Source organism: Cydia splendana, chromosome 5 (genome assembly GCF_910591565.1).
Source record: "Cydia splendana chromosome 5, ilCydSple1.2, whole genome shotgun sequence".
NCBI classification, from domain to species: Eukaryota; Metazoa; Arthropoda; class Insecta; order Lepidoptera; family Tortricidae; genus Cydia; species Cydia splendana.
The window spans coordinates 18,669,867-18,692,431 of NC_085964.1; the positions used below are offsets into that span (position 1 = coordinate 18,669,867).

General features: G+C 38.1%; 2 protein-coding genes across 4 annotated transcripts in view; one reads left to right on the top strand and one right to left on the bottom strand.

Annotated features, from left to right (window-relative positions):
* Nucleotides 1–409: 409 nt before the first annotated feature.
* LOC134790920 (elongation factor G, mitochondrial) lies at nucleotides 410–16,735 on the bottom strand. Its single transcript, XM_063761928.1, has 13 exons — nucleotides 16,558–16,735; nucleotides 15,923–16,069; nucleotides 13,503–13,822; nucleotides 12,660–12,898; nucleotides 11,670–11,837; nucleotides 10,760–10,971; nucleotides 10,094–10,150; nucleotides 9,328–9,509; nucleotides 7,869–8,030; nucleotides 5,903–6,021; nucleotides 4,897–5,109; nucleotides 1,061–1,262; nucleotides 410–613 (listed from the first exon to the last, which is right to left on the bottom strand). Exons 1-13 carry the CDS (start codon nucleotides 16,630–16,632, stop codon nucleotides 472–474), a joined length of 2,238 nt encoding a protein of 745 aa, XP_063617998.1. The 5' UTR covers nucleotides 16,633–16,735; the 3' UTR covers nucleotides 410–471.
* Nucleotides 16,736–17,139: 404 nt separating this feature from the next.
* Nucleotides 17,140–22,565, top strand: part of LOC134790916 (leucine-rich repeat and calponin homology domain-containing protein) — an 82,626-nt gene continuing 77,200 nt past the window's right edge. For 2 of the 3 annotated variants that reach the window (XM_063761917.1, XM_063761916.1), the window contains exon 1: nucleotides 17,140–17,357. In XM_063761917.1, coding sequence (XP_063617987.1) covers nucleotides 17,168–17,357 — 190 coding nt within the window. In that variant the 5' untranslated portion in view covers nucleotides 17,140–17,167. The remainder of the gene's footprint in view (nucleotides 17,358–22,565) is intronic. The other variant, XM_063761919.1, reaches the window with a different exon arrangement.

The window sequence follows — 22,565 nt, forward strand, 5'->3', positions numbered from 1 at the left end:
TCAACCTCTGTACCTACTTTTTGTACTGAGTATGACTGAAATAGCATAACACGTTCGTACGTTTCCGTGAAAATTGGATGGTAAAGGATTATTATGCACTACATCTGTACCGGAGCATTCCATGAAATTGTCTACCGTTTGTCCCGTACAAACGCGAATTTTCTGAAGATACGTAGGTGTAGGAATTTCTTTTTCTGTGACAAAAGATCAGAAATATGCACAGAAAAATAACCGTCGGCTTTAAAGGCCTAAGAAAAAGTTGTAATATATGAAATTAAATGCGTCTGTACGGGACAGTCCGTGGAATGTCCCTACCTAGCTGTCCTGTTTCTGGTTAGAAAAAATATGTAAAATAAGTTCTAAGTTATGTTATGTTGTTTCTATATTGCATAGGGAAACAAACAAGTAATAAATTAATAAATTAACATTTATTGCTTACAAAAATGACCTACTAAATAATTCTAAAGGCGGTTAGTTTTTGTTTTTCTTTTTATCGGGGACTATGCCCATTTCCTCCTGGTATTTCCTGATGAGTTGCTCCTGTACGTCGGGGAGGCAGGGGGAGTAGCGGCTGTATTCCATGCTGAACTCACCCTTGCCTTGTGTCATAGATCTGGAAAAGAAAAGTTATATATAGTTGGTCAAGCAGATCTTGTCAGTAGAAAAGGCGGCAAATTTGAAAAAGGGAAGGGATATCGTCGCATAGAAAATTTGAATTTCGCGCCTTTTTCTACTGACAAGATTTGCTTGACTATATGGTATTATCAAGATTCTCAGTAACTAATCGGGTAAGGTGGTCAAAATGTACACACCTTTTTGGTTAAGGTGCTGGAGGTTCAGCCAGCAGTTTTGGAAAATCGTAGCGGTTATTTAGGTCACAATACGGTTGGCAAAAAAATTATTAGCAATCTTGAGGCCTTTCTATAGATTAATAAATTCGAAACCTAATTTACTGACTTACGAATACGATTTTAACACGATTTTTTTCTATCGAGCACCTTGAAAATGATTTGTAACAAAGTTTGCACAATGACTGTGCCGTGGAACTCAGTGGCCTTACCTCAGTTCTCCAGCGTATCCGAACATGTTATTCAGCGGGACCTCAGCATACACCGTGGTCCAGCCTTCCGCTCCCTCGTTTCCAGTAATAATGCCGCCTCGCTTGTTCAGCTGGCCGATGACTGTCCCATGGAACTCTTCGGGCATGGTCACTTCCACGTACATGATGGGCTCGAGTATCTGCCATGCACCTTCTTCGAATACTGGGAAAATACAATACAATGACGTCACAAAGTCACACGAATGGCGACTGCCGTATTGGCGCAAACATGTATCGATTAAATTTTAAACAGTTTTTCTATGCAGGGGTTTTATTTTCAAGAAATAAAAATACCAGCTGACTATCAAAGCTTTACGAACATTTATAAATATATTTGCAAAAACAAATTGGATTGCGACCAATACCCTCCCACAAATACACACACACATATGAAGGCTAAAAAGTGTTTAAATTTGAATACTACTATACGTATAGGAACATATAATGTCCGATCCCTCTCATCAAATGAGCGATACCTGCAACTCATGCATGCACTAGAAAACGTCAACTTTGATGTGCTAGGACTATCTGAAGTTAAGAGGAATGGCTGCCAAATCGAAGAATTCCAGGACTACATTCTGTGTTACATTGGTGAAACAAAAGGTTTACATGGCGTGGGATTTCTAATTAAGAAGGAACATAAACACAAAATACATAATTTTACAGGGATCTCTGAAAGGGTTGCCCTGCTACAACTGAAAATAGAAGACTTTAACATCTCAATTATCCAGACATACGCCCCAACAGATACAGCACAAGATGAAGTTGTTGAAGCATTCTATAACGACTTGGAGAAAGCACACAGTCTAGCGGATGAGAACCTCATAGTAATGGGCGACTTTAACGCGAAAATTGGACAGCCTAAGAAAGAAGAAAGCCCATGTTTTGGAAATTATGGATACGGAGAACGCAATACGAGGGGTCAACTACTAATAGACTATGCTCTCGAACACAACTTACGAATCATCAATACACTCTTCAAGAAAAAAAGCAGTAAGCGTTGGACATGGACATCTCCCAACCAAAAAATCCAAAATGAGATAGATTTTATTATGACTAACAAACATCATATGGTAAAAAACATGGAAGTTTTAAACAAAGTCAACTTCTCCTCAGACCACAGACTACTTCGAGCAACATTCAGTCTATGTCATAAAAGTAAAAACAGAAAAAATTATAAAAACCAGATAATAAGTCCTAAAACTGATGACGAAATTAAAAAATATATAGAAAATTTAAAAACAAATCTTAGCGATGAATTAACCAATGTGCCGGGAAGTGTTCAAACATATTACAACTACCTGGAAGAGAATATATTGCGCAGCTTACAAACTAACGAAGAAACTAGAAGGAAACAACATACAATACTTAGCAATCACACAAAACAACTAATCAAGAAACGCACAGAATTAATACAACTTAAAAACAAAACTAAAGATCAAAAAAAGGAACTCACTGAAATGTTTAAAATTACTAACAAAGCAATAAAACAGGACTACAATAATTACAGGGAAGAGATAATTACAAGGAACATACATACACACAGAAGTACCAAAAGAGCTTACAAGGAAATGTCTCTACATAAAAATTGGATACAAAAATTAGAGAACAGCTCAGGCGAGACCAAATCAAGGAAGGAGATATTAGAACACGCAACTAAGTTTTATAGAGAACTCTACAGCAAGAAAGAAAACACACCGTTACAGCAAGAACACAATATCACCAGCAATGGGTGCAACATAGTTAAACCAATTGATGAAGATGAAGTACTCTCTCACATAAAGAAACTGAAAAATGAGAAGAGCCCAGGCCCAGATGGGCTAACAAATGACTGCCTTAAACTAGGAGCTCCAATTTTACTTAAACACTTAAAAAAGCTATTTAATATGATACTAGAATTTGAAATAGTACCAAAACAATGGTGCTCTTCTGATATAGTACTAATATATAAGAAAGGAGACCCATTAGATATTGGAAATTACAGACCCATTAGCCTACTGACAAGTGTCTACAAGCTCTTCACATCGATTATACTGAAAAGAATTGCTATAAAAATCGACACCGCACAACCAAGAGAACAGGCAGGCTTCCGCTCAGGCTTTAGCACAACCGATCATATACATGTAGTGGAACAACTAATTGAAAAATTTAATGAATTCAGGAAACCACTATATGTTGCTTTTGTTGACTACAGCAAAGCCTTTGACAGCATCAGTCACAACTCAATCTGGAACGCACTAAAAGTGTCAGGAGTAGAACAGAAATACATAAATATCATCAAACACATATACTCAAATAGCACAAGCAGAGTTAAACTTGAAAGAAGAGGAGATCATATCAAAATTGAAAGAGGAGTAAGGCAAGGTGACCCTCTGTCACCCAAGCTTTTCATTGCCGTACTAGAAAATATTTTTAAAAACATAAACTGGACTGGATATGGTATTAACATTGATGGATGTCGCCTAACGCACCTGCGGTTTGCAGATGACATAATCATATTTGCAGAAAGAGCTAAACAACTAGAAAATATGTTACAGACACTAGACAAGGAAAGCGATGAAGTAGGCTTACAAATGAACAGAAGCAAAACGAAGGTAATGACTAATAGCCTTGACACCCCCATCAATGTAAAAGGAAATACAATTGAATATGTAAAGAAATACATATACCTGGGTAAGCAAATTTCCTTTTCACGGACTAATAACGAGGAAGAGGTAGATAGAAGGAAAAATATTACATGGCGAAAGTTTTGGTCATTCAAAGAAATTCTGAAAGGAAAATTTAGTATGAAGATAAAAAGAATAATAATGGACACATGCCTTCTGCCTAGTTTATTATACGGATGTCAAACGTGGACTTACACCAACAAGATCAAACAAAAAATAAACACCACACAACGAGCCATGGAAAGAAGCATACTGGGAATAAACAAAATGCACAAAATTAAAAACGACACTATAAGAATAAAAACAAACGTCAAAGATGCGCTCACACAAGCCCTTAAGCTCAAATGGCAATGGGCAGGACATATTTCAAGATATACAGATGACAGATGGACAACACTAACAACAAGATGGAAAGGACCATTACCAGCCAAGAGGAAAGTTGGCAAACCAGTCAAACGGTGGACTGATGACATAGTAGAGGTTGCAGGAAAAGACTGGATGTACAATGCCAAACACAGACATTTATGGAAGAAATGGGAGGAGGCCTTTACCCAAACGGGATCCATACCTCACGAAAGGAGGAAAAACAACAGAAACAACAGCATAAAAACATATCTTAACAGAAACTAAAAAAGAGCTATGGAAATAAAGAGGCTATAATAATAATAATTCTCAACTTATGTTTAGGCAGAAAACACAACTGTCAATTATAAACTAGAAGTAATTAAAATTACTAACGACTAGCTAGAGTGTCTCTATAGTCATGCCTTGCCTTCTACACGCATCATATTCTATACACGAGAGTTAGGGCCAGTTGCACCAACCACACTTAACAGACTGATCAACATCACTCAACAGAGTACTATGAACATTCCCATACAATAAAATATAGCGAACGCTTTAACGGCGACAGACGGTTTGTTGCAACCGACCCTTAGTCAACTGGAACTGAGTGCCGTGAAACTGCCGTGGAACTCAGTGACCTTACCTCAGTTCTCCAGCGTATCCGAACATGTTATTCAGCGGGACCTCAGCATACACCGTGGTCCAACTACCTCTGCAGTTATGATAAGTACAATATATCATCTTGTGTATATTAGCACCCACGCACATTCTTATTTTAATACTCACCATCTTTGACAGCTCCTTTAGCAGCCAAGAAGAAGGCCAGCTCGCTAGAATCCACAATATGATGGGCGCCATCTTGGAGTCGGAACTTGACGCCAGATATCTTGTGTCCGGACAGGTAACCCTTTTGACACGTGTCGATGAAGCCGCGCTCTACGCCTGGCACGAACGGCTTGGGTATGTTCGTGCCTACGGTCTCGTCCACAAACTCGAGCACTGGAAGGGTTAAACAATTTAGTTTTAGTTGAGTGTATTAGCCAGAGTTGACTTTGTAAGTTAAGTCATCTATCTCTGGGATTCCATTTAAGTGTTAATCAGTTTACACAATATTGAGCATTTCACAGAAAAAAAGAAAGTTCCACGCAGGAAAAATGTGTTCCAACGGTTCCCAGGGATTTTGAGTAGATCATCAATCCACCTTTTTGAGGGCCTTATCTTGCCGCGCCTTATGACTTGCAGTGGCCACTCAAGAACCTTACTATCCCAGTGGTCATCAGTTCAAAGCAAAGTCTTCGGTCACTGTATTTAAGAAGGACATCTCTGAAGTATGTTAAAGATTTTTAGTTCGCTTGAAAACAAAAATAACTTCGAAGTCCTACATGTAATAATATGGAACACAACACAGATCTACAGCGGTGAGGGAGTCTTGAAAACTTTATTTCGCCTTTATTTCTTTTTAGTTTTTTTTTATTTACATAAAATGTAATTTTGAATGAATTACTGTTATTTATTTCTTTCCAATTTGTTTGTTTTATTGCCATTGTTTATAATTTAAATGTTGTGTACTTTCCGTGCTTCACTCGTCCATGGCCCCGATGGAAGACCAGCATTGGCCCATCTGGGCTAACACCATGCTGAGTCGGGACCATTTCATGGCTAATATTACTTGTTATGTTATGTAATGATATGTGTTGTAATGTTATGTGTAAGTTTTTTTTTGTTCCTTTTTTTATCGGTTATTTCTTTATTTCTTTGCCACGAATAAACTATTTCTATTTCTAAAACTTACTAGTGTTCTGGTGGGGCGGCAGTGGCTCCATAATACCGCACACTCGGGCGAATTGACCAGCGCCTCCCGACTGCTTCTTGTGCAGGTAGTCGAATGTGCACGGGGACATCATCGTTTCTCTGTAAATGAAAGAGAAAAGTTACTTACTTACTCCGTTGGCTCAGCGACCCAAAATGAGACTTGGCCTCTGACACAAGACGAAACAAAAAACAAACAAACAGAAAACGGTCAATCGTTTATCGTCCTACTTACTTTCGTTCTAAAGACAAGTATTAAATTGGGACTATTTGGTTATAGAGGATTTAATTATAAAGGTGTGGTTATAAATATACGGGGCGTATTTTCAATCCTTAGTAAAATTTTGTAAGGTATATAGTAGGCCAAAGGTATGATGCAATCTTTTCGAGCGATGGCGCCATAACCTTTGGCCTCCTGTCGAGTAGATGGCGTTATTTTTAATATTTAACAAATAACACATATCAGTGAAAGAATAAGGATCAAAGTCAAATGGGGTTCTAACAGTTTTAACACATTCAGTGCCGAAAACCCGACTATCGGGTATTTAATGATTTCGTTCCCAGGCCGGACGACCCGATAGTCGGGATCGTGGTACTACAGCTTTATATGACGACATTGTTGTGGCCTGGCGCGGATGTCTTGTTTGCCTGGTTGGCAATGAATGTGTTAATCTTCTGTCGAAGGATGTCAGTAAATGTATTGTGGCTACAGAATTTACCATGACAGGAACTCTCTATACACTCTATTCTATTTGCTGCAGCGAAATAAAGAATATATCACTTCTCGATTCGAGAGTGTGTGGCATGAATCAATCGCTTCCACGTCGAGCAAAAACACTTTTAGCCAATATCACAGAATAAATAATAGTACTAGGTACAGAAGACTCACTCTCTAACAAAACGCGTCTGTTACGATCAGCACAGATATGGCCGCTAGGTGGCGACAGCGCCACGCGCGGCTTATGGCTTTCCCCAAAATTGTGGCGGATGTACTTTTAGCCACCTGTAGCAAAGCCACGAAATCGCGGAGTGCGCCACGCCTGCCAATATCGCTGAATTTCGCAGTGCGGCCACAAGGCCATCATACAGAACGTCATTCCTTTGTTTTTTACGCTCAACGCCGCAAGCGTTATTTTGTTCCGTGGTCTTCGGGTTTATGGTGGGTTTACTTACTTACTTAGTTAATAGCCTGAGTCTTGGCCTCCAACACAAGAGCACGCCACTTTGATCGGTCCAGAGCGGTATCCCGCCAGCTTTCACCGACGCCGAGCTCACGGACATCTGCCTCCACTATATCTGCCCAACGGTATTTAGGACGACCAACAGGACGGCGCCCAGTTGGTCGACCCAAGTAGGCCCTTTTGGCTGCCCGATCTACACCCATCCTTTCGAGATGGCCAAGCCAGCGGAGACGATGCGCTTTGGTCTCACCTATTATGTTTAGCTCGGCTATCAGATGTTCTATTTCGGCATTCTTTCGGATCCTCCAACAGCCATCGTCTCTTTTGACGGGTCCCAGAATCTTCCTTAACACCTTAGTTCTGTGACTAAAAGGCTGTTCTCCTGTGTCCAAGCCTCACACCCGTACATCAGAATAGGGCGGATCACGGTCTTGTAGATCCGTAGCCAGGCGTAGCTCACTCCGCGATTTCGTCGCTTTGCTAAAGGTAGCTAAAAGTACATCCGCTCCACTCCAATTTAGGTGGCTAGCCATAAGCCGCGCGTGGCGCTGTCGCCACCTAGCAGGCATATCTGTGCTGATCGTAACAGACGCGTTTTGTTAGAGAGTGAGTCTTCTGTACCTAGTACTATTATTTATTCTGTGCCGTAGCTTAGTACGTCTACTAAGAAGCTTGGACACCAAAAACTTATAGAGGGCAGCACTGCAGCGCAATATGGTGGGTTTATGACAATAGATTACTAAAAGCTACAAAACTATGATGTATTACCTGAAGGCGACCTTAGGTTTCCCAAGCTCCACAGGACAGTTGTATTCCCTCTCCATTCTCTGCGCGTATATTTCTAGATGCAGCTCGCCCATACCGGACACTATGGTTTCCTTGTTGTCGCCGTCGTAGCGGAACTGGAATGTCGGGTCTTCTTTGGTGAACCTGTTTCAAAAATATATCTTTAACAAGGTCCCCCAAGGTCGGCGGACCCCAGGCTCCCATGAGCCGTGGCAAAATGCCGGGATAACGCGAGGAAGAAGAGATCTTTAACAAGGTTTAGTAAGAGAAGGGGAAGAGTACATCGATAACATGAAACTGGGTAGTTTCATGCTCTCAAAAATGAGTATTTTATCCGAGACAAATTACCGACATGCTCGGCGATGTTTAATAGCAAAGGGTAAAATCACCTATGAGATGAACACATATGCATGGTCTAATAAAACATGGTCTTCCATTCCCAGAGTGACACGGGCCTACGTCACAATAACATTGCCACTTTATTTCAACATAACATGTTACATGGGTAAGTACATTATACCTATGGTTAATAAGTTAAAATATTTCTTTATAATTTTCATTTATATGTATTTTAGCTTAAATTTTACAATAACACGTCATTTTTAATTACTCGTTAGCAATATCTTCCGATTCACGAAAGAAATTTCAGACTTTCGGGTAATTCTGTTTATACTACTGGGAACACAGGATAGCGCTGTGCACATTTGACAATTCGGATCTAGATAACTTCATGCCCTGACCGTCATCCTTGTCGAACGCGTGTTAATTGTTATTTCCTTCTCGCTCAGTGTCAGCAGTCGCAATGTTTTCCAAACTTTTCACGTCGTAAGCTTGGTAATTAATGTGTAACTGTGAATTAGTTTTTTAAACGTTTGTCTTGTATAGATAAATAAAGTTTAATTTAATACATTAGATTTGTTTTATTTTACTATGTTTCTACATGAATAACTTAAAATTAATGCCGTTAAAATAATTTTCACCGTTGGTTAAAATTCTCCCACATTTCAAAGTTTGAGAACCTGTAAACAGCATGATGACGTAGGCGCGTGTCAGTTAGGTCATACGCGAATCTCGGAATGGAGTACAAGGCGGAGTATATTATTATACCATGCACCTATGAAAGTCTCTCTTACGTAACGTATGCCCTCTCTCAGTCTGTTTAAATAGACTCTCAATTACTCTTCCTTTCCCTTTATCTCTCTTTATTTCGATGACGAATGCCTCACCATCTCTTTCTATCACTCACTTTCTCTCTCCTCTAACTCCCTGACCCCTTTCAATGCCTTTACCTATCTCTCTTTATTTCCTCCCCTCTATCTCTCATCTAAATGATGCGTCTATTGTATCTTTCTTATACCACAGGATCATCAGGCACGAGAGACTCCATAGCGAGGCTTAGTGTTACATCATTCATAAAAATGTTTTTCTCTTTCTAACTCACCTAGCGACAGCTTTCGAGAAGTTATCTCTATCCTTGTTGTTCTTAGGTTTTATGGCCATGGAAACCACAGGATCTGGTACCACAATAGACTCCATAGCGAGATTCAGTCGTCCGTCGTTAACGAATGTGTCACCCGATGCGCAGTCTACGCCGAATAGCGCAAATATGTCGCCGGCGAATACCTGTATAATTTTTTTTTTAAAGTTACATTTACGTACAATCTCCTGCAATAATATGTTACTCTTTGAAGGCCGCTTAAATATGTGACGCGCTCTTGTGGCTATACAAATAAGATCGTGTCGGATATTTTTGCGGCCTTCGTTGTGTAACATATTATTGCAGGTGACTGTACCAATCGTATGGTTAAATAAAAAATGTGTACTAGAAAAGTAGGCATATAAGAAATTCTAACACCTGAATTTCGATACATTTTACAACTTTTAAAGAAATACCAACAAGAAAGTAAAGTCGTCACCCAGTGACGATATCAACCCACAATATCTTGGCACAATGTGCATTGCGTCTCGCTCTCTCACTAAGCAAAATGTGAGATGCAAATACACATTGGACAAAGAAATTGGATAGGTGGGAATGTCACCCTTAGGTGCATTACAAATCAGTTTTGATTTTTCCGTTATATAATATTGTAAGATCTTGCACTTCAATGTACTTTCATGATTCACAAAATCTGCCTGTTACCTGTTAGTAGTATTTCCTTCAACTACATAATATATTTATATTAAATATACAATAAAATTGAAGTTACCTCATTCACTTCTTCCATGTTGCTCGAATGCATACGGACTAAGCGAGAGATTTTAACCTGAAAAGAACAAAATACATGTTAAAACAGACAGGCTCACGCGCAGATTATCGGGTGTCGGGAACTTGAACACCCATTGAAGAAAAGTTTCGTCACTACTATGAAAAAATCCCGTATCTCGCAATGTTACTCAAAGTAAAAACGCAGTAACTCTGTATGCATCCCATACATAGTTACCACATTTTTCTTTTGATTGACAGAATAAGATACGAGTTTTTTTCAAAGTAGTCACGGTTTGTACCTTAAACAACTAACACTTGTACCTCAACCGCGTTTCTTTGTTTGGCCTTATGTTACACTTTACCAGAATGCAATGTGACACTAAATTCGCCGTTTCTGTATCACAGTATTATGTGCAAAGTTTTTGTGTAAAGATAAACAGAGCTTGGACAATTTATCGCAAAAATAAATATGGTATGGAACACGATACAATATTTTTAACAATTTTGAACTGCAGTTTTTGAGTATAATCTGGAAATTTTATAAAGATACTGTGTACCTACATAATATGAGTTAAATAAATCTTCTCCTATTTTGAGATATAAATGATTTTTTATGGTTTTGCGATGATTTGTCCGACCTCTGAAGATAAATAAATATACTAATTACCTTCTTCCCAGTCCTCGCATTGAATATATTGTCCCCCCTCTTCAGCATCCCCTGGTAACACCTCAAGTACGTGAGCTGGCCAAACTTGCTAACTTCCAGCTTGAAGGCCAAGCCCACAAACGGTTTATCTCCATTCCTTGCCGGGTCTAACACTATCGTCTCCCCTTCCTGCCCCTTCTTCTCGTCTAGCGTGGCTGTGTTCTCTACTTGTCCTGTAATTTAAAAATCAATTATTCTGCTAGCCTGAAGTCAATAAAAATGAAAATACATAGCAGCATTTTTTTTTTTTATACATTTATAGGCAATACGGTAAACATTATTCTTAAGAGCCCATCAACGTGCACACTAGCGCCACTGCTAAATAATCGTGATTATTTAAATTTAACGAAAGATATTTATATTTAACCTTTTCGACGCCGTGTCAAATACAAAAGCTGTAACGCGGACGCCACGTTACCGAAGTGTCAAAACTGAAATTGAACTTTATGCATATGCACGTAGGTCTATGTTGCTCTGTGGTCTGTGACCGATTAATCGGTCTTTGGCGTTGAACCTGCGGTGCGTATATATTGGTCATTGGCGTCCAAAAGGTTAAAACAGGGGGCCGCTATGTATACTGTATTTTGTATATAAGTACCTTTTGAATACATCAAACTAGTATTTATGTTGCTACATTCGTCGATCTATGAATTTAAAACAAAAACGGCCGTTTTAACTTTGGGCGCATAGATTGACGAATCCAGCAACATACAGACTTTGTTGTCTGGAAGAGATCGCTCTTTAGCGACATGACCGCATGTCGTCTACCATAGTTTAAGTTATATGCTTAATATACATGTACTGTTTCAATTGTTATTGTGTTTGTGTTTCAATTGGTAAGCAATGAAGAATATTGTATTGTATATCAAACCTGGATGGGGTAGGTATTCCAAAACAGCGTCTAATAGCGGTTGGACTCCTTTATTTTTGAGAGCTGTGCCGAGCAGCACGGGGGTGAAGGTACGTTTGAGCGCTGAGCGGCGTACGGCGCCTTTGATGTCGGAGACGGTTGGGGTCTTTTCTTCGAGGAACAGTTCACCTGTAAATGAAAGTATGATTCAATGTTAAGAATACAATATCATTGTGGTATTTATCTACACACTAGCGACCCGCCCCGGCTTCGCACGGGTTACACAAATCCTATTGATAGGTGAAAACCGCATGAAAATCCGTTCAGTAGTTTTCGAGTTTATCGCGAACATACAAACACAAACAGACGGACGCGGCGGGGGACTTTGTTTTATAAGGTGTAGTGATATATGATATGATGATGATGATGATGACGTGTGATGTGTTAAAAAAAACACAAATTACGGCCAGCATGAAGATAAACTGTTCTATCAACAAACTTAATAATAATCTGTATGTTTTAATAAATTATAAAATTGCGTAATAATGTAGATATCGATTTAATATGACATTTAAATTTCGTACATCTCTGAAAAAGAAAGGAATTAGATTTGACCTCATTTCTAATGACTTTTCATTGAGTGTGTGATCATTTGGTCAACCGCCGCAAAGGCGGTCGTAATATGCGTTTCATTGCAAAATATTGTAGGTGCAAATAGCTATAGGTAAGTTGTCGAAAAACAGTCTCATCTTAATCCTTATTGACCCTTTTCATAAAGTCAGTATAACCACAGAATAAATAATAGTACTAGGTACAGAAGGTTCACACTCTAACAAAACGCGTCTATTACGACAGATATGACCGCAAGGTGGCGCAAGCGCGAGCAGGCGCCCTTCCGTAGCGGTGCGCGGCAATTAGGTACTACTGCTAGACACCAAAATTGGTGTGGGCCGCATGTACTTGTAGCGACGCGACGTAATCATGGAGTGAGCCACGCCTGGTATAACTTACCTAAACTTTCATCAACATTAGACAAATGCTCAATCAACTCATGCCTCCTCTCCTGCACTTCAGCCCTCCTATCCTGTGGAACCTCATCCAATCGCACCTTCTCGCCATAATCACCGTCAAAGTATATAGCTTTCTCTTCAATAAGATCTAGAATCCCTTGGCACTCTTTCTCGAGGCCGATCGGTAGGTGGAGGAATGCTGCGTTGTGGTTTAGTTTGGACCTCAATTGTTTTAATACCCTGGAATAATCAAATTTGCAAATATACACAGCAAAATATATATAAGAATAATAGAATATATGTATACAATCTTAATGTCCAAATGCAGTAATATGTGGACAGTGGCATGGATAAAACTTATAAAAGTCGCACAGTAACTGGGAGTGTACTGCCAATAATGTGTATTGAATATAGTCTCTTAAATAAATTGTATACAAATACAGCGGATTTCTTTTTCTCACTGTGTTCAGCTATGTTCGAATTTATGAGGCTTTTTAACCAATATTCAGTAGCTATCAATAAAACAGGGGAAAGTCTGGTAGGTGGAGTAAGTATAGATTGAAAGTGGTTACTACCTAAGTTAAATATTAATGTGTACTTTTAGAGTAAGTTAGTTGACGAAGCCTGTTGCGGATTTTATCGCTGTAGTTTTTTGTGACGATGCCGGTAGCGGATTTGTAAATTTGTGTTCACCTGACGAAGCCTGCGTTGTGGATATAAAAGTATGGTCTCTGAATATATCTTTTTTAATTTAAATATTTGTGTTAAGTAACAGCTGCTTTAGCCAGATGAAATGCCATAGACATTTCCTTTCCACCAATTTAATTTAATTATAGCAACATACCTTTCTGGATTGGCCCCTAATCTATCCAGCTTATTAATAAACGCCAAGCAAGGTACATTGTATCTCTTCATCTGCCTATTAACCGTTAATGTTTGACTCTGCACACCTCCAACAGCGCACAATACCAATATAGCCCCGTCCAACACTCTCAACGCTCTCTCCACCTCAACGGTAAAGTCTACATGGCCCGGTGTGTCAATAATGTTGATATTGTGCTCCTTCCAGATTGTGTATGTGGCTGCTGATTGGATAGTGATGCCTCTTTGTCGCTCAAGTTCCATGGAGTCCATGACGGCACCTACATTGTCTTTGCCTTTTACCTATAAGAAAAGTTATAAAGCTTGTAAGCCATGGTTTTGTTATAAAGCACAATACCACGGCTTACAAGCCATAGGCTGCTCCTTTGGTTTACTTGAAAATTAGTAAATTTTGCGCTTTTCTTAACACATTGGGTGGCAGGTGGTTTTTCTTAATCATTCCAATGACTCAAAAATCCAGTAAGTATTCTCTTGAGTCATTGGAATGATATATGAAATGGACTTAATCAATATTTTCTCAACATGATACTGCTTTCAGTGTTAACAGTTTTTTATCCGATGACATGACCCAACTAGAAGTATTCAAAGTTTGTTAGAGTATCTGGCATCTGTTGGCTCATTGGGTGGATGACATTTGAAAAATCGCAGGGCACTTTTGGATGACTAGCCCAGGACTGGGATAAGTGGCGTACACGAAGCAGTGGGTGACTGAAGGCTAAAATGATGATGATGATGATGTTAGAGTTTAAATCTGTCAGTGTCTATATTATATACTTCAGACCATTTAAATTAAATTAACCTTCAACTAAATGTTAACAGCATCTTAAGTAACATGGAGCTTAACTTACAAACACTTTCATGGCTTCCATATAATGGATTACTTAGGATAAGCCTTTGCTACACTGCTACGTGTGTTATACCTTGCTACCAGTGGCGGATTTGCAGTCTTTGCTGCCCTAGGCCCCAGGCCCTGTCGCCGCCCCCCTTTCTCAGCATCAGCACCCATCATATTGACTACATTTAGGTCAGGCAACAAAAAGGTATAGTTAGAGGGAAATGCTTGGGACACATTTTTAACTTAGTAACTTTGTTTGGACTCGCAGGCCCTTGAGCGGGCTCTCTATGAATGAATATCTCAGAAACTATGCATCCTTGTGACATGATCATTATACAAAATGAAAGCTGATTAAATTTGCTACAAGTTTGATACAGTCGAGTTTTTCGACCGGTAAGTAGATTGTTTAGTTTTTGAGATATCCGCTCTTGAACGTCTGTAATTTTGCATTACATTTCCTACAATAATATTCACGGTGCTCACGAGGAAAGCAACCCGAAAGATTTTAACAGTTTATTGGGTAGTTTTATTTATTACTAATCACATTTAAAGACTAAAATGTCCTTTCAACTTTGACGTATGACTCCACACTCGCAAACTTCACGGTGATTTCACAGTTTAGTTCGCGCCTAGATGGCTGAAATGCATCAGCTGATCGAGTTTAACTGTCATTTATCTGAGACAGGGCCCTCGACACTCGTGCGCGAATCGCGCCACGAAGCCGCGAACGCGAGTGTTTCGTCGATTTCGCAGATTGTTCGCGCCTCCGCGCGTTCGCGCGAACTAGCAAGACTCCACATTACACACTATTCTGGCTAGCTCCGTTGACGCGGGCCGAAAAACCGACTAAAAACGGAGAACAAGGCGCGAAGGCGTGAACGATCTTCGCGCCGCGATTTGCGCACAAGTGTGCCATCTTGGCGCGAACTAATTAAACTGCGAAGTCACCAAGATATCGAAAAACTTGACTGAGTAAAACTTGGAGCAAATTTAATCAGCTTTGATTTTGTATAATGATCATGCCGTTAGAACGCATAGTTTCCGAGATATAAGTTTAGTGAAAAATCTAAAAATGGGACCTTCAAACTCCCCCCTTCCCCGGCCTTAGGGCTAGAGTCTGTGCGGAAAGAGAAGAGTCGTGGAATGTATTGGGCTCCATACATTTCACGACTCTTCACTTTCCGCACAGACTCTACTGCCGAGGACTTTTGATATGTTCACCTCCTAACTAGTTCAAACAAAGTTACGAAGTCAAAAATTGTATTCCAAACATTTCCCTCTATCCTTTTTTTTTGAGAATTCGTTGCCTGGCCTAATTTTGAGTTAGGTATTTCTTGTTATCATCAGCGAATTTTTTGTCAGAATTTGCCACCCCTAATATCTTGCCGCCCTAGGCCCGGGCCTACTGTGCCTTATGGGAAATCCGCCACTGCTGGCTACCTACAATTAAGTTTTACCAGTTCCAGGCAGGAAAAATCTACAAACTTCCAGACAAGATCATGCATAACTTCCTATAAGAAAAGTGCAATTTATTTCTTTTAAATTACCTCATGCATAGCGTCTATTCTGCCAGTGTAGAACAATATTCGCTCTGTGAGTGTAGTTTTGCCGGAGTCAATGTGGGCTGAGATACCAATGTTCCTGATCCTTTTCAAAGCCTTGTGTTCTGCATATTTGACATGTGATGAGTATTTCTGCAAAATAATTATATCTTAATTTATTGGAATTTCAGCCAACAAAAAACGGTGTTGTTCCGGTGTACCATAAATCGTCTGCAATAGACGCAAAGGCCAATGCATGAATGAATTATTTGAATGGTTAGCAAAAGTTTACAAGTAGGTATTCAATGGGAGTCTACAGAGTTGACGAAATTTAAATTAACTTCACAGTTAAGAAATGCACTGTTCTGTGTGCAAAATAGTGGTCCAATAAGAATCGGCATTTTCCTATTAGCTTTGTCACATGGGATCGAGAACACGTAAGAAATCGATTCTTTTCCATCCTAAATTCTAAGAACAACACAAGAAAATATGGTCAAAACGTCATGAACATAGACATATTGGTGTACATATTGCTTATTGAGTAATAAAATAAGGTCTCATAAATTATTGACGGCGAATTACGTAAATATAAAGCGAAAATGGAAACTAAAGTTATTATTACCATTAAAAATATTTCTTACCTCAATTTGTGTTATGCCTGACTTATTAACATTCCTAAAGGCATTTGCTACTTTTAGCGCGTTCAAAATAGTCATTGTTAAATAATTATCATAAATTAAATATCACAGAATAAAGTTTTTTGGATTAAAATTTGAGGTTATTCATATGTCATCCTAGTCTTAATGTTGGTAGCTATGAAACATGAAGTTAGTTTTTAATTTCAACCATCGATAAAATAAAGAAGAATATACACTAAATAGTAAATAAGAAAAAGACCAAACAAAAATAGGAGCCAAGATTTCACCGACTAAAGAAAAGGTGTCATGCAATGCAATTATTATTATTTTAACAACGCTACTCACATCAAGGTCCCTTTTAATATTTTTTAATGTCACTTTAGTCACTATTCTGTATAAAAAAAAGCTTAGTTTCACCCCGATACACATAAGCATTAGAAATGAACACTAAATAAAGAACGAACGGATGAACTATATCTTGTGTAGACTTAGCTTTATAACTGTCCGAGTGAAGCTAGCAACGGTTTATGATGTTGGCACTAGTGCGCCGATGTCATAGACAATATATCCAAAGTCAGTCACTTCAGTCAGTTTGATTTTAGTTCGAAAGAATATGGCCGTGTTAGGGCCTTGTGTGAATGTAAATATGAACGGTCAAAGTAATATTCATAGTCAGTTAACAAAATCATTAGAGAGAATTCTTGAGGATGCATATTTAAGTGGCGAATTAAAACTAAGTGGACGTAAGCTGAGAGAATTTCCAAAGCCAGTGAAGTTTGATTTGAGTGATACAGTTGTTGCTGGTAAGTAGTATTTATAAATAATCTTGTTGCATTTGTGTGGTATTTGGGTTTATTATTTTATTTCTCGTGCGGTTTATGTCATGAGTTTCGTGTTAGGATGTTTACAGGTGTGATTATGTTATTTTTGCTTGTTTGTGGATACCGGCACTCGATGCGTTTCGGTGAATCGATCGGCTTCGATAGCGACCGCGATAACGGTATGTTTTCTACGAATAAACATCAAAACAGAAACACGGTTTCCCGATGCATTACTGCTATCTTGTAGATAACGATCTATTGTGTGTGGTAAGTTTTTACCAGGTATGTGCAAAGTAAAAAATCTTATTGGTGTCGTGATATCTTTCTTCCGTCGGCAAGTTTTTTTTTATCAAAAGCGGTCAGCCGTGCCTTCGCGTCCGTGTGATACTTACGTTAAATTGCTGTGGATCTTAACTTATGTCGTTATAAAATGCCTGAACTTCTCATAAACGCTGGTAAAGCCGACTCGTTATAATTACATTTTCCTGTTATTTGTTTTCCTCCCGGTTATTTTCCCTCGATGTTTTGAGTGTTGGTTTAGAACGACCTTTTGTCGAGGGATAATCTGATGTTTAAACACGCTTTCTGAGGGTATTTATACAATTTCAAAATATAGGTCTAAGAAAATCTATAGGAATCTGAATCACGTACACATGGCGCCTAATGTCGTAGTGGACATTATTGTTATTTTTGACCACATTTCATCTATGTTAACCTTGTAATAAAATTTGTGGTTCTGTTAGTTTTAAAATTACAATTCTGTTAATAAAATTAAACAATTGAACATATGATTTCTCAATCATTCTTATTAAAAAGTAATTATTCTTTCTGGGTGGTCAGTCAGGTACATGTTAGTATAATAGCATGTTAGTTGATGTTAGCTGTAAGTTTTGTTGATACAATAAGTATACTTAATTGTGTGACATTGTACAGTCAGCTGCAGAGTTATTTTATACATGTAAGTAAACTTTTATGCAGGGCTATCTCTACAGCTGACTGTACCAACTCTTCTATAAAAAAATAAACTTGAGATATTAGTAAGTACAGATGTAATGCATAATTATTTTCCATCGTATTTTTACAGAAACATGAATGTGTCTTGCTATTTCACTCAGTCTCGGTACAAAAAGTACTGAGGTTGAATGAAGTATAGCATCACAAATAGGAATGTTTCTGAGAAAATACGATGGAAACAATAATTATGCACTACATCTGTAAGCTGATTCTACTATTAGGAAACCTCGTAATTAGCACACTATAACTCTACTTATTTCAGTTGTAAGCTTAGACCTAGAACTCTTTACTGATGTCTTACCATTAAAGTTTGTTGTCTATTTAGCACATTTAGGTATAATTCAGTAGCCAAATACCTCCTTGGCTCCTTGAAGAAGGCTTGGCATTCTGTACACTTAAGTAGATATATATTTTTATTGTACATATAATATTATTAACATAAGCTCTATATAAATATTATGTTTTGTAACAATGGTTTGATTACATTATATTTCACATCACTCATGCTGCTGCTATTTGTATCTACAATATCTACATCAATATGTGGTGGTTTCTGTTTATGGAATAGGTGGTTGATACTTAACTTTAACTATGCATTGAACCTGTGGACCATAGTTGTAGTAATGATATTAGTTCATCCGTTGGGGACTATCCACAGACAGACACACATTAAACATATAACAACCCTTCTTTACGTTAACTGATTCTAGTATTAAAACATTCATGTATAACGTTAAAATTCTCTCTGAAACACTAGACAGAGATTTTGTAAGCGTCAACACTGTAGACATAGCTATAACTACTAACCCCCTTATTCATAAACGCGCTACATAGGGGCTATTCATAAATTACGTCATTTCAAATTAGGGGGGGGGGGGGTCTGGACATCGGATGACGGTAGCATGAAGTAGGAGGAAAAGGGGTCGTTTGAACATGATTTTTGGATGATTATAGGGGGGGGGGGGGGGGTCAAAAATCGTCAAAAATCGATGACGTAATTTATGGACAGCCCCATACCTCAATTAGCTAATCGTTTATCTTTTTCTGTCATTTTGACTTATGTATTTGTAAGAAAAGAATAAAACATAATATAACTAAATCAGGATCGTAAAGTTTTATGAATAACGGGGTAAGGGTGTGGGAGTAGGGGTGAGTCTGTAACAAAGTTCATTTGATGTCTGTTAACACAGCGTAATTAAATTAGCAGCTGCGCTCGCTAATTGGCAAGGCAAACAGATTTGTTGCTGTTTAATTACTTAGTTATTAGTACTAATAATTGTTAGTTCTTAATTCCTTATAGATATAAATGATTTCTTGAAGTATTTTAACGAGTAGGAAAATAATAACTAGAATTAAACTTTTAAATGGATCCTATTTCTCTTTGATGCTTCAAGTGATGCTGATGCCTAACTTAAAGCTATTTAAGGTCATATTATTTATAATTGCATGATTATAAATAGATTTATCCATCTATAATCCAGCGTAAACGGTAGGCCACCAGAAACCACCACCACCCATCATCCAACCTACCAGCAACGGTACCAACAGAAAAAATTGTATGACACTGTATAAGGCACAAAGTTTGTTTTATAACACAACATAATATAACATGAATTTTTGAATCAAAAAGAAAGCACCGCTTTTTGGAAAACCTATCCAATCGCTCTTAAGTCTCTTAACCTAACAAAGCTTACCTTAAAAATAGTATAGTTTGTAGTATCTGCTTGATAAATATTTATTGTATATATTCAACATGAGTGCTAGCTTTATATACGCTTGTTTTATATAGTTTCATTGAGACAATGTGTTCATACCTATTGCTTATTCTTTAATAGCAATCTGCATTATTTCCATGGCCTCTTTTAACAGGAAGTTTAGCTCCATTTATGCATTGTAAACAACGTCTTCCCACCTCAACAGGCTTTGATAGATCGAGCGAAACAATAAATGAAACATAATATTGTCAATATCATTACAATAACAAGACCACACGTAGTGATCCTACCAGCAATTAGGTATTATAAGAGCTGTGAATTCAGTAGATCGTTTCCTAATCATATCATATGAAAGTGCAAGTGGTGGTTGCCGAGTGGATATGACGTCCGACTATCAATCCGGAGGTCGCGGGTTCAAATCCTGGCTCGTGCCAATGAGTTTTTCGGAACTTATGTACGAAATATCATTTGATATTTACCTACCACTAGCTTTTCGGTGAAGGAAAGCATCGTGAGGAAAGGAAACCTGCATACATCTGCGAAGAAATTCAAAGGTGTATGTGAAGTCCCCAATCCGCATTGGGCTAGCGTGGAGACTATAGCCCAAGGCTTGCCCTCGTACATTCTCAGGAGGCCCGTGCCCGGCAGTGGGACGTATATAGGCTGAAATGATTATATATTTGACCGGAGCGTAGCGAAGGTCTACGTTTCGACTGGAGCATTTTGCTTTTGTATGTCCGGATGTTCTCCTCTACAGGTCGCAATTCTTAACCGAATCTCGTGAAATTTTGTGACTGGATTCTATGTCTGAATAATTTTTTTTTGTCCGTCCGGTTTTTTGATTTTTTTTTAAATGGCGGAGTTGTAATAGCTCGCGCCCAGGGACCGTTACCGGTATTCTGACTACAGGTTATTATTGAGGTATAACCGGTGTAATTTGAATTTGGGTATTTATATCACTTAAGCTCCGAATAGAGGTATTCGAATACCGGTATTCAATAGTGTTATCGGTTTAGCCAATTGACAACAAATACCACTATTTGATAGTTTACTCCTAAAGCTATTACCGGTAATAAGTAAGTGCCAATACCGGTTGTAGTACAGTGGAACCTGGATAATTGCAATCTCAAGGGACCGGCCATTTTTTGTCAATTAACCAGGTTTTTCATTTAAGCAGGTCAGGTGTCAATTAACGAGGTTCAAAAACTCGTTGTGTCAATTATAGAGGTTTTCATTAATAGAGGTTGCGTTCTGACAAATTTCTTTTATGGAGGTGCAAATAATCATTGAAAGTAGATTTACACGCTTACATTCTGGTCTATATATATAGCTTCTGTCTATACTTGCACTTTTACACTACATTAATTACTACTTTAATTTCTTATTAATCATTCGGGTTTAAAAAATTCCCTTGAATTGTAGAAGAAGGTTTTATTAGAATGTAGAAAGCATAGTTTGTTTTTGATTTAATCAAAACTATTTCACCTACTACATGTGATAGATACCCAATAAATTAATTGAATTCTGGATGAATATATAAATAAAATGATCATTGCTATTAAAATATTGTTTCTACTGTCTACAACTACATTATTTCAATTGCAGAGGTAATAAGTAAGACTTGTTTCAATAATAGAGGTAAAAAGAAGAGCAAAAATAACGGCTTTTTTAGCACAGTGTCAATTATAGAGGTCTTAGTTGCGATGTGGTCAATTACAGAGGCAAAATTACGAAAAGCACTAAAATCTAAATTGCAATTATAGAGGTTCCAAAATTTCAATTATAGAGGCCTTTTGGTCTCAAGGGACCGGGACCGGACTTTTGGTTGCAATTATTGAGGTTTTCCATTTATCCAGGTGCCAATTAACCAGGTTTCACTGTAGTACCACGATTCGTTCCTTCGCTACTCGTCAAGGACGTTGTCCGGCCCGCTTGTAAAGTTGTAAATACTTAAGATCCGGATCTTAGAATGCCCGTTTTCATGTTGGCTGGTAAAATTAGCTGTTAGGTGATGATTTTGAATGATAAATATTTAATAGCGTTCATTTGATTCATTTCATTGTTTTTTTTTTGTTGATTTAATTGTATTTTATTATGTATGTAGTTTATAATCTCAAATATATGAGCGCCGATTAGACGTGCGCGCCGCCGCTATAAGGAGTCCGCGCGCCGCCGCCGCCGCCGGTAGATTAAAATTCGCGCCGAATATTTTTTATAAGACAGTATTATGCAGCGTTAAAATATGTAATAGGTTATAGTCCGATAAGAAATAGTTGAAATAGGCGCCACTTCCTACGTAACTCTCACACTTTTGACGTAAAATACTTACTTAAACATGGCAATAATTACGTACTTACGGAAATTTTTTGGTCATAAATAATTTAATTTCTACTATTTTATGTCGCACCAACACCATACTAACTATTTATTATGTGGCAGTACGATTTACATAAAAATGTGT